This window comes from Diadema setosum, chromosome 13 (assembly GCF_964275005.1).
Source record: "Diadema setosum chromosome 13, eeDiaSeto1, whole genome shotgun sequence".
In the NCBI taxonomy this organism is placed as follows: domain Eukaryota; kingdom Metazoa; phylum Echinodermata; class Echinoidea; order Diadematoida; family Diadematidae; genus Diadema; species Diadema setosum.
The window spans coordinates 38,687,123-38,699,720 of NC_092697.1; the positions used below are offsets into that span (position 1 = coordinate 38,687,123).

At 38.3% G+C, this 12,598-nt stretch overlaps 1 protein-coding gene across 1 annotated transcript in view; it reads left to right on the forward strand.

Annotated features, from left to right (window-relative positions):
* The window catches only part of LOC140236711 (protein O-linked-mannose beta-1,2-N-acetylglucosaminyltransferase 1-like), a 160,170-nt gene extending 147,572 nt beyond the window's left edge, over positions 1–12,598 (forward strand). Inside the window, exons 9-18 of the mRNA XM_072316634.1 lie at positions 202–329; positions 2,372–2,474; positions 3,889–4,058; positions 4,622–4,680; positions 6,384–6,456; positions 7,399–7,527; positions 8,677–8,802; positions 9,403–9,651; positions 10,817–10,926; positions 11,892–12,598. Coding sequence (XP_072172735.1) covers positions 202–329; positions 2,372–2,474; positions 3,889–4,058; positions 4,622–4,680; positions 6,384–6,456; positions 7,399–7,527; positions 8,677–8,802; positions 9,403–9,651; positions 10,817–10,926; positions 11,892–11,955 — 1,211 coding nt within the window. The 3' untranslated portion in view covers positions 11,956–12,598. The remainder of the gene's footprint in view (positions 1–201; positions 330–2,371; positions 2,475–3,888; positions 4,059–4,621; positions 4,681–6,383; positions 6,457–7,398; positions 7,528–8,676; positions 8,803–9,402; positions 9,652–10,816; positions 10,927–11,891) is intronic.

Here is a 12,598-nt window from a genome sequence, read left to right on the forward strand (position 1 = left end):
ATTTTTTGGCTGATCAGTCAATCAATACTTGTCTGAACAATGAAAGTACATGTTTGAATAGATCAGAAAGTACTACTGTCTTAATAGAATGCAAATCAGTGATAGGAAAACCAATACAATACTTGATTGAATAGAATTTATTGAGGACGAACGGCTGATGATTTAATCTTGCTCTCCGCATCTTTGCCTGTAACCCGGTAGAGAGCGAGTGTCAGTGGCCTGAGACAGAGGCCAATGTAAGGAGGAGAGAGTTTTGTGCCAAGGTGGAGGGATACGGGAGTCTCTGTAGCTGTGAGGACCCCGCCCCCATTGAGATGCACCCAGAGCAGGTTGGTTGCCTTCCATTTTATCAGCCAGATTTCAGAAAAGCTGTTCCCTCATCCTAATAATCTTGTGCCAGGATTTGGCAGTAGATTGCTCATGTTACAGAAATATTGCTCTGCCATCAATTTTAAATAGATTTGTGTGAGATTATTTATGTTACTTGAAACAGAATGACATCATGTAGTATCCATTTTCTTTTAAATGCCACTGATTCGTGAGCATTTGTGGCTATATGTAAATAAATCTCCATTTATTAGAGACAGAAGTGTAAGTATACTCAATACTGACATATTTGTATAGTTATTAGGAATACTGCACTAGTTCCTTCCCCTCACTGAACTTTACATTTAGTGAAGGGACTGTTTCGAAAAAGAAAACTGCAGCTATGCCCTTAGAATAGTCCCCATGTGTGGTCCTTAGAGATTCCATAATAACAGCTGGAGCCTGTGAATGAAGAGATTATTATTCCCCTACCAACAGTGATCAGAAGCAAAGAATACTCCTAAAAGGTTAACGTTAATGAAATGTTTACACTCTTACCTCCATCAAGCAAGTTTTCATCCTCTTCTAAAACTGATGGAATTTTTGCACAGAGAAAATGGTTGATGGTAGCTGTAAATGTCAAATCATTTGAGAGATAATTCCCAACACTCCATTAGGAATTCTCAAGTGTAGACTTGCTACTTTCTACTGGAATACTGGATGGTATATTCAGATTAAAGTTAGTGAACATAGTGAACATGGGGATGGAGGGGGTGTGTGGCTAGTCTGAGGAGGCTTTACAGTTTATTTGACAAGTCAGTGAGAATTAATGTACTGGAAATGACACATATCAGATTTTATCCCTCATTGAATTTTTTCTTCACAAGTTGCCTCGTTTCTGAATATCATGTCAGTTTCCTCTCTGTCAGGAATGCATACATTAGAATGTGATAGCATTGCTAGTACATGTTAGAATGAGATCTGAGTACCTTTAGTTTTCTTGATCTCTATCATGAAAGTTTGATCTAATAGCTTTGCCTGAGCTTGTAGAGCTGCTGATATTTGTAGATAATTGACAGAGAGAAGCTGCATGAAGCAAACCACTGAAATGGGATGTGCAATATTCATGAAATCCATCTTGTAAATGTTTGGAGCTATTATTTAGCTATGCCTCGATACTGATAGCTTCCCCTTAATGAGATTTCTGTAGTAGATCACTTCACAAATAATTTATATTGTAGCTTTTCCCCTCATTGATAAAACATGTGTGTATCTGTCATCTGTATGATTTAAAGGGATATATCACTCATTTAGGTTCATATATGGGCATAGATGAAATTCTCATCCATCCTATGAAAAAATATGAATTTTTGTAAACTACAATGATTTGCGATGTCACAGTAGGACATCAATATAAATAAAATGTAAAGAGAATAATCATTTTCCTATGTCTAGCGTAATGAAAAGCATTTGGCTTACCTCATTCAGATGGCAGGGGAATGTTTCCCTCAATATACTATAAAATGAGGAATGTTCACATGCATTTTAATTTCTCAAATTTTGCAAGAGCCAAGATTTGCGAAATTAAAATGCACGTGAAGGTTCTTTTCTACATTATATACATTGAATGTTAGAGACACTTCGCAAAAACTTCATGCTGTGAAAAAGGCCGTCAGCTCCAATTCGCGAAAATTTCATGCTGCTAAAATATTGTGTTTCACAGTACACTATTGTACATCTTGTATGTCATGAAGAGGTGGAACAAATTTATATTTTTCATAAAAATTGTGACTTTTGAGGAGTTTTCTTTATATGTTCTTTATATCGTTTGACTGTGACATTATGAATTGTAATCTTTGTATCCAGCTATGGCAGTACCAAAACTTTTTGAATGGATGGTCTGATTTCCCTCAAACTTCACTGATGTGTTCTAATAATATTTTTGCATTCTCACTCTTTTCACAAATATGTATGTCTATTTGGTTACCATTCCCCTTTAAGTTCATATTCCTGATATGTTGCCTCTTTTCTCTTACTCATGACATGTCGTCTTTCCGTCCCACAGCTCATGAACAATCATGTCTTCAATGTGCCTGTCATCATCATCGCCAGCAACAGACCAAATTATCTCTACCGGATGCTTGGTACCCTCCTCTCAGCACAGGGAGGTAAGACGACTCAAAAATAGATTCAAGCAAAGTGGATAGCATTCTCTACGCTGGCAGCCATGTTACTTCCAGTATTCACTAGTTTGATAACATAGGGAATCTGTGCCATCTCCACATGTTTATCTTTTCTTACATTTAATTTAACTTGTTGGAGACTAGTCCCAAGTATACTTGGGCAGATGTCTATGGGAAATGTATATTATAGCAAAGTTAGCTTGTCCTCAATTGGTTAAGATGAAGCTCTGACTACTGGAGAGATTGGTACTAGGTATGACCACTTTTTGACTGTTTATTACTGACTTCAAACAAGAAATCAAGCACAATAACATCACTTGTGTGACAGACAGCAACTGGTTTATTCACAGATCAAGCTATTTCTGGTAAAGCAGTACACAATAAGGTCTATTTATGAGGTTAACTTGGGAGTAAAAAAAAACCATTGGGACCGTGGAGAGCGAAATGTTGAGATGACGGTGGCTGTACTTTGGTGATTAATCATGGATAGTCTTTGGAATAGGAGTATCAAGATGACCAACAGAGTGATCACATATGAGCTGTGGCAATGTGATGTTGAGTGAAATCTTGCTATACACAATTCTATCTGCTAGCATATGATTATCAATCTGTACATCCACAATAATCACCGCAGACTGAAAGAAAAACAAATCTTTGTACACTGCAAGATGTAGACAAAATGACCCACTTGAGTTTGACTGAATTCTGGCAAACAGCTCTCTCTATGTGTGTCTTCCTGCTGTCCTTGAAATGCAGCTGCACAGTTCAGCTGTAGTCTGTGGCCTGCAGTGAATTCTCATCTGAGTGTTATAGTAGGAGTAGATTCATGGAAACCAGTCAGTGCATAGTGGACATGGGTTGATTCCATCAGCCCTTCTGTAACAATTCAAGCACTAGATTGGTTAATAAACATCTCACCAAGTTCAGATTTACAGTACCATAATGATGCCTACAGACTGAGCATTGTGAGGATACCTGTAACTTTAGTTTACCTGGTATTAGCCTAGGCACTCAACACCATTGTTTACTGTTGTAATGTTTTATCAGTAAGGCCTGTTATTATTTCTCTTACCAAAGTGTAAACACACACACAGATTTGTATTTATGGGACTACTAGTATAGAAGGACTCGTCGCACAAAGCAGATAAACTATATTTTGAACCTTCCTTCCTGGTAGCAAAACAGCAATGTTATGAATTTTTAACCCCTTGTATGCCACATTAATTACCTCTCCATGGTTGTTCGTGTGTGAATTTTGTGCAAATTTGACTCATTGGCACAAAATGGTTAACACAGACTTCAGCTGAGAAGATTTTTTTCACATGCATACTGTCTTCAGCTACATAAACTCTCAGCTGAAGGCTTTACTTATGTTGTTTCCCATTTTCTACCACTGCAGTAAATCCAGAGATGATTGTGGTCTTCATCGATGGCTATTTTGAGGAGCCCCTTGAGGTGGTCAAGTTGTTTGGTCTGAAGGGGATCCAGCATACACCCCTGGGGGTCAAGAATGGCCGGATATCACAGCACTATAAGGCTAGCTTGACCGCTACATTCAACATGTTCCCCGTGAGTGTCTAGTTAAAATGCTTTCATGAATCAATCTTTGTTCACTTTTCTTTCTTTTGTCGTTTAGCTTCTTGATTTTCTTTTATCCTTTGTTGTTGCTGTTAAACTTATTAACTGTGCAGACATTCAGAAAATTGATAATCACACAGCTGAGTAGACAAATGAGTAAAAAAATTCTTATGAAACAGACCATGTGAGAAATGTATAATTTTCATTGCCTGACTAAGATTTATAAACGTAAAAAAAAATTAGCAGGATTTAGGAGGTAGATCAAACAAAGAAGAACATTTCATATGGGTGATCAATTTTAACCAAGCCAATCATCTATAGCCATCTTTGTCTATAGCCATCTTTGTAACATTAAAGGAGAAAGTCTTTATGTTTTGGCATATAACGTTCTGAAATTTGAACAGCTATACAAAGAATTTGGTAAAAGAGTATTTTCAGTAACTTTTGCTTTTGACTATTTGTATCTTGTATATGTATCATGTTTTCTTTGATACTTATGTAGTGTATATGAGCGTCACTTATATATTCATTTGTTCACCATTTTATCTTCACAGAGAGCCCAGTATGCAATTGTTCTTGAAGAAGACCTTGATGTTTCTGAAGATTTCTTTAGGTGAGATTAAATGATGTCCATCTCCATGCAAAAATAAAACAATCTTTACAAATCGTATATGGCTTAATGCTGATTCCTGTGCAGTTTTCAGTGTGATGTACTTTGTAAATATCTTTCCCATCTGGTTTTCTTCTTTCGTCATATACTTGCTGAAGCATGCAAGTGTACTTGTATTACGATCACCACAATTTTAAATTGTAGAATAACGGCCAATCTCCTCAATAGATATCAGATGGCTATACCTGGTATTTCCATCATTACAAGCAGATAGCCTCACTTTAGAAAGCATTAGGTCTACAGTTTGTATTTTGATAGGCAGAGGGTTCCTGATCATGAAGTGTCACATTTAGAGAAATATCATGTGTTATTTATAGGCACAGCTTTCTTAATTGCATACTTAATGCATGCTTAATTGCATGTACAACCATTTTTGGCAATGTGATGAAATAGAATGAATCTGAATAGTGAGAAAGAACCACTAAAATTTTTTGTCTGATGTCATGACAAATGTCAGTGAATTAACAGGTATATATCCAATTTGTTTAAAAGAAAAGCAGTGAAGAAACAAATAGAATTTGACAAAACATAGTATAAGGACTGTGAAAGGTATTTTATCTTATCTGTCTTACAGAAAATAAATGAAGCAAGACATATTGTATAATATGTACTCTGAAAGAACTAAGAAAGGTGATTAAATAAGCAAGTGTGAAAGTAGTAAAACTTGTCAGATAATTCAAATGAGGCACTCTAGCCTGTGATACGTCATTCTAAAAGGGCAAAGAAACCAGGATGGCTGCTGCGGTTGGTGTAAACAGTGTAGATTACCATCGTATGGGTTACCACAGTGTAGACCATCAAAGTGTGGAGATGTTCTGGCTGCATGCTTTGTCTCCATATTCATGATGATTTTCAGTCAGCGAGGAAGAGATAGATGTTTCTCGCTTTGGTCTGAAAAACTTCTCACCTTAGAAAAGTGAGATGAGAAAATTCTCTCTGAGTTTATTATGACAATTAAAATTCACAATTCCATGATATTGAAAACCACTGTGTGATTATATGTCATAAAGTGATAGCCTTGTTTTTCTTTTTGTCTTTTTTCTGATGAGAAAGTATCTTTGTAGAATGCTATATAACCCCTAGACTTCCAGCTAGGATAGCCTCCAAAGTGAGAAATGAGGAATAGGTTGATTCTTCTTACCAGGAAGGAAATGAAGTCAAAGGATTAGCTAATTGTAGAGACCCTTGGATTTCTTTTTTGCTTAATCTAATGTAACATGTTCCTTTTTTTGCTGAATTTAATGTAGCATGTTCCCTTTTTTGTATACTATCCTTGCAGTTCATCTCATACTGGTCAGTCTTTCATGTCTTTTCTGTCATTCCTTTCTAAATGCTCAGCAATCTTTTCATCTGGGTAAAAGTTCATTTTGTCACAATCAGTTGCAAATTACTTGTTCTTGATGAGACTTTCGCCTTCTTTATCACATAATCTTTTCACCATTAAAAAAACAAACAAACCCCAAAATGAATAAATAAACAAACAAGCAGAACATGTATATGTTGGCATGAAGTTACCAAAGTCATGTTTTAATTTTGTGTTTGTCCATTTCTGTCTTTGTTTTTGTTTCTTTCTTTTATCCATGGACCAATTTTTGTAGGAGTACTGAGAATAATTGACCTTTGACCTTGTGTTTTTTTAATCTTAGCTTCTTCAGTCAGACCCTACCTATCCTAGAGGAAGACAGCAGTGTGTTCTGTGTGTCAGCCTGGAATGACCAGGTACGGCCTCCTTCTCAGCTTTATTCTCTCTATCTCTCAGTGAATGGCAATAGGGATGGTATAGTATTGGTGGAGATGAGGATTGGGCTTTAATTCTTTGCAAGATACCAAGAAACCACTTGTGAAATAGTACAGAGCACATTTTAAGAGGAATTCAAAGTTTATATGATGAAAATCGGTTTCGGAATGGCTGAGACATCCAAAAACAAAGTAAAACAAGCGGTCATAATAAAAGGTGGCTCCCGCCTTTCATTAGGGTCGCTCTGCTTTTGATATCTCAGCTATTTCAAAACCAATTTCCCTCAAATAAACATTGAATTCCTCTAAGAATTACAGCTTTTTCACATTTGATGAGAGGTTTCTCATTACCTCACCACAAAATGTTTGAAATCTGAAATAAGATCTCAACCAAAGTTATACAATCCCTTTAAGTTGTATGTACGCTCATGGTGTATTACTCACAGCATTGATAATCATGTACACCCTATCAAAAGTTTTACAAGTTTGTTAATTGGTGTTTTTTTTACATTATATTGATGGTTTTGATTTCTAGGTGTTGTAATCTGAATCTTTGTGCAACATTTAGTCTGACAGAAAAGAGAGAAAGAGAGAGAGAGAGTGTATGTGTGTGTGTTTGTAAGACAGATATAAAGAGTGAGAGAGAGACAGACAGACAGACAGACAGACCACTTGGATAGATAGAGATAGATGAGAGAGAGGGGAAGAAAAAAAGATTTTGGAAAGTGACCTTCACATCAATCATTGCATAAACTATTTACTGATCCTTGCCAGAATTCCCCATTAAAAATTAACCACAATCCCTGCCTTTTGAGAGTTGCTTGTACTAGGCTTTGTATTCACTTTTTTTTTTTCTCCCAAAATAGAGTTATGACAGCGTTGCTGAGCAACTAAAGCCTTTTCCCACCTTCGTTTCCCCCACAGGGCTATGAGCACACCAGTAACGACCCATCGTTACTCTACCGGGTGGAGAGTATGCCTGGCCTGGGCTGGATCCTAAAGAGAAGCATCTATAAAGATGAATTGGAGCCAAAGTGGCCCACCCCAGAGAAGGTGGGTACATCCATGGGATGCTGCTGCTCCTAGAAAGAGATTACGCCAAATATTTCATGAGGTTTTTATTTTCGCGAATGCGTGAAATTAAAGACACGCAAAAATATTGACTCAGATCCCAATATGAATGTGATGTACGCGTTAACATTTCTCCATTCAGCACAGGACCCCATGATCACGAATTTAACCTCTCACGAAATCATTGGGAAGTCCCAGTTCGCAAAAATTTAGACTTGCTAAATACATGGCGTATACAGTACTCTCTGGCATTACTTTTGATGTGGTTTTAGGACCACATAGTGATTGATTGTAACCTTGTGTGTCCATCCAACTATGATTGAGTGTTTCAGCCCAGCTATACATCTTGGTAGTTTGTGGTGCCTCATAAGACCTTGGTGATATCAGAAAGGCAGCTGACTGCTTGTTCACTGGAACTGAGTTTGATCTTCTCAAACTAATTCTGTTTTCAGTGTAGTGGGATTCATTTGTGCTGCCCTCATTTGTCTGTGTTCTGCGGTGTCTTAAATGAAATTAAATCACATAATGAGACAGAACCACATGTTGACACATTTCAATTTTAGACTCTATTTTCCACTATCAACTCATTGAGGACGAGCCCCGAGTATACTCGGGCAAGTGTCTGTGGGAAATGTGTGTTGTAGTAAAATCAGCCCATCCTCTATGAGTTAATTAAAGAACACTGCGTAGATATGCAGTCGTGTGTTGGTTCGAAGTGGTAACATACAGCACTCAAATTTTGTGTTACTGTTGCTTTGCAAATGAATCACTGTAGAATCTGCAGGTTTCTTAAAATGTCAGCCTCCATTCATTGAAGTGACAGATGAAATTGCAGAGTGGAGTAAGGTAGAAATGATATTTGCAGGGTAAACATTGCTAACCACAGGCAGGTCATGTGCTGAGGAAATAAATCAAATTTCATACATTTTTAGAGAAGAAGGATACCACTGATTTCTACCCACCATCCTACAACTGAACATGGTCTCTGAATATTTGAAGATTACATTAATGTATGTGAAAAAAACACTTGTGCAGTTGTGGTCATTTTTGTACATGTAACCATGTGTTAGGATGTATGTTGTTGTGTAGTCTTGAATGCTGACAGTTTCAACCTGTGTTTCTTGTACCCAGCTGTGGGACTGGGACATGTGGATGAGACTACCAGAGAACATGCAAGGAAGGGAGTGTATCATACCAGATGTGTCCCGGACGTACCACTTTGGTGCTAAAGGGGTTAATATGAATAGCTACTTCCAGGTAAGAGACAACAACAACCACAACCACAACCAGAACAACCACAACAACAACAACAACCACAATCACAATCACAACCACAACCACAACTACTACAACCACAACCACAACTACAGCCACAACCACAACCACAATCACAATCATAACCACCACCACAACAACAACAGGCAAAGTTAACCCGTTTGCAGCCTACAATTTGTATTTGATATGATATTTCCATTTCCATGCCCGTATTTCATAACTCAGCACACTTTTAATTCGTTTTGCATCACAGCGACTCGTACATAGCTGACGTGTGTACTAGTTCAAGTGCTAGGTGCAGTTTACTTCTGGATCTGGGCTGGTGTCTTCATGAAATGATGCAGCACTCTCCAGCTACTTCCTCGTATCATCCTGAATTTTGAGAGAATTTTGTAATTTTGTTTGATTGCTCTCCTTTCGGTTTCAACCAAATACACAAATTAAAACAATGTGTTAGAAATGAAGAAATTTAAAAAAGAAGTATAATATTCTTAAAAGTCATTAGAAAGATTTTTTACTGTTTGAGTTGAAGCATCTCACTTCTCACATAAATTTCTCTTCTCTATCAACCCTTTCTGCCAGGACCTCTACTTCAAGAAGCGACCCCTCAACACGGCGGTTCGCGTCAAGCTACGAGACATCGACAAAATGACACAGGAAAAGTACGAAGTTGAGATGCATCGTCAAATCCGCCAGGCCACGGTCCTCGACCACAGGTTATCGCCCTGCGACGAGGAGTTCATCCCTGGCACGGCCACGGGGGAGTCCTATGTCATGTACATCCGCATGTACAATGACAGGGACTTTGATACGTGGATGTCCACAGCAAAGGTATGTTAGGGTGGTGATAAATATTTGAAATGTGTCTTCAGTTTTTCAATACAATAAGATGGAATGCCATTAATGGAAGGTAGTTTTATTCTTGGCCGAAAGAGATGTATGTGAAAGATTACATTTTTAGCAAGTTACGCTATTACTGGGTTATGTGTATCAATCAATTTGATGAGCGTTAAACTTCTTTTAACAGACGGTTGATCACAATACTCAGCTGCTAAAGGCCCGGTCCCACTGCACTTACGGATGCAAAGAGGATGTTAAGCGTATAAAAAATCTTGCCATCCATTGGAAAACGCTACGAATCCGCTGTGTACCCATCGCATACGTGTTTCATCCGCTCTATCCATCGAGCATCCGTCCACTGTGATTTCATCTGCGCAAAAAGTTTTAAGCTGCTTAAAACTTTTAGAACGGATGAACTTTCCGCTGTGTACGATGTAAATCCGCGACATACGAGCAACAAACGTTGTATGTCCGTGCGGCATCCCTTAAACATCCGCTGCATCCTCTCTGCATCCTCTGGGCATCCTCGCAACTCACATCCGCTGCAGCTAAAAACGGAAAGAGGGAGGAAAGATATGGTACATGGAACGTCTTTACATCGTTAATAGCATGTTAATAGAAAGGATGTAAGCGTATGCATCTCGTATATAAAGCATTTCGAAAGCATCCGCTCTGCATCCGCTCTGCATTCGCTCTGCATCCACTCTGCATCCGCTTTTTCCGCTATGCGTCCGTTTCGCAATTATCTCCGGTAACCCCTTCGGAGCTGTCATCCCCTTTCATCCGCTTTCATCCGCTAGGCTTCCGATGAACATCCGTTTAACATCCCCGCTACATACTACCCACGTCCGTTCTGTTACCGCCAATTTTCGCCAATTTTGTCAATTTCTGGAGCGGATGAAAGCGGATGAAGCCATCCCCGAAATTTCGCTCGTCCGCTGTGTCCTTTCTGCATACGCTTTGTGTCCGTCGGCCAGTGGGACGGGGCCTTAAGGAAGTTCCTAACAAGATGGACATAGTACTAGTTTAATCCATTCCTACGAATCATGCATTTTATAGAATATTATGCGTATATATTTTGCTTTCTATGACTGTATTTACAATCTTGTAAAATGTGATAAACTGTTTAATATTCTCATCTTTTTATCATTGCCAGTGCTTCCATATATGGGATTTGGATGCCAGGGGCTTCCATAAGGCTATGTGGAGATTATTCGTCAAGAAGAATCCTGTTTTTATTGTGGGTGTGCCTGCCTCGCCTTATTCGTGAGTATTATCCCATAATTCCACTCTCACTCTTTCTTACCTTAGCAAGGCTGTTGGAGGGTTGAATGAACTTTTCTGAACCACTTTGATCAGAGCCAAAACTAAGTTCATATTTGCTAATGAGGTCTTACTATGGGTTGGATGAAGATAACTTTCTACCTGTAATTGTGCTTGTGTGTGTGACATATGTACTCAACTTAAAACATCCTTTCAGAATATCTCTTTAAGTCTATCAGTGTCAGAAATCATTGTAACGATGTAGAATTGCTGTGTAAGAATCAAAGAATGCTTCAACAAAGGCCAAAGAACAAAGAAAAAAAAACTTGTAAAATATGATTTTATGAGTGGCTAAGTTTTCCCTGGCCATGTGAATAGGTTGTACAAAGCTGATTTTATGAGTGGCTAAGTTTTCCATGGCCATGTGAATAGGTTGTACAGAGATGCCAACACTTACTTTCTAGCAGCATTTGAAACTGTTGTTTTGTTGGGGTTTTTTTTTCTTGCCAAAAATGCTGCAGGTTTCATGGAAAATACTGTTTTCCTTAATTGTACCAGTACACATGTCTATTGGGGAAAAGGCAAGAATACTGTATACGCCATATATTTAGCGAGTCTAAATTTTCGCGAATCAGCACTTCCCCGATAATTTCGCGAGTGGTTGAATTGGCGATTATGGAGTGCTGTGCTAAACGGAGAAATGTATATGTTTGCATCACATTCATAGTGGGATCACAGTCATTATTTTCGCGTGTCTTTAATTTCGCGAATAGCATCTGACTCGCGAAATTCGTGAAAATAAAACCTCACAAAATATTCGGCATATACAGTACTGTTTTTCCACCAGAAAATGTCTTCTCAGCCCTCAGAATACTACAATGCTACTTTTAGGGTTGGTGTCCCTGGGTTAGATGGAATCTCATGCAGCAGGTCAAAATTTTGCATTTGTTTCTGTTTTTGCCCTGCAGAAAATACAAACCAACAGACGTAGAGCCGATATATATGGAACAGAAGAAGGAGGGGAAGACATGACGACCGGCTTAGACCAGGACCTGAGATTAGAGATCCAAGAACCGTCTCCCAGCCAATGTCATTCCACCCACTGCTACGGCGATACTCCTTGTTGTTTAGTATTAAAAGAGTGCATCGAGTGTTTGCTGGTGTGTGGTGTGTATGTGTGTATGTATGCTGCTGTTTGTTGGTGTGTGTATGTGTGTGTTTGTATGTATTTTAGAGTAGGTGTTGGTTATGGAACAAACAGAGAGAGTGTGTGTGTGAGAGAGGAGAGTTGATTCTTTTGGAAACGCATCTTACAAAGGTTTTGTGAGTGAGAGAATTTTCTTGATCTGGATCTGCCCTTGATTTCATGATGGTAGGACTTGTAAAGATATGATAAAGGTTTCATATACAGTATGGTGAGTTTAGACATGTCGATATGTTCTTTGAAGGAAGTAAGGAGATAAAAACACAAATTGGTGGAGGTTTTTTTATTGTGGAAAGAGGCAATAATTGTAGTAATTAATGCAAAGATGATTAAGAATTCCACGATGATAGATTTGCATTATGCCTGCAGTAAAACCAGTGTTAGCAGTAGATTGGAAGGAAAGGCATGTCAGAAACAGCCATTGGAAAATATCTTGAATCCATTCATATTGGGGAAAGAGAGGAAAACAGG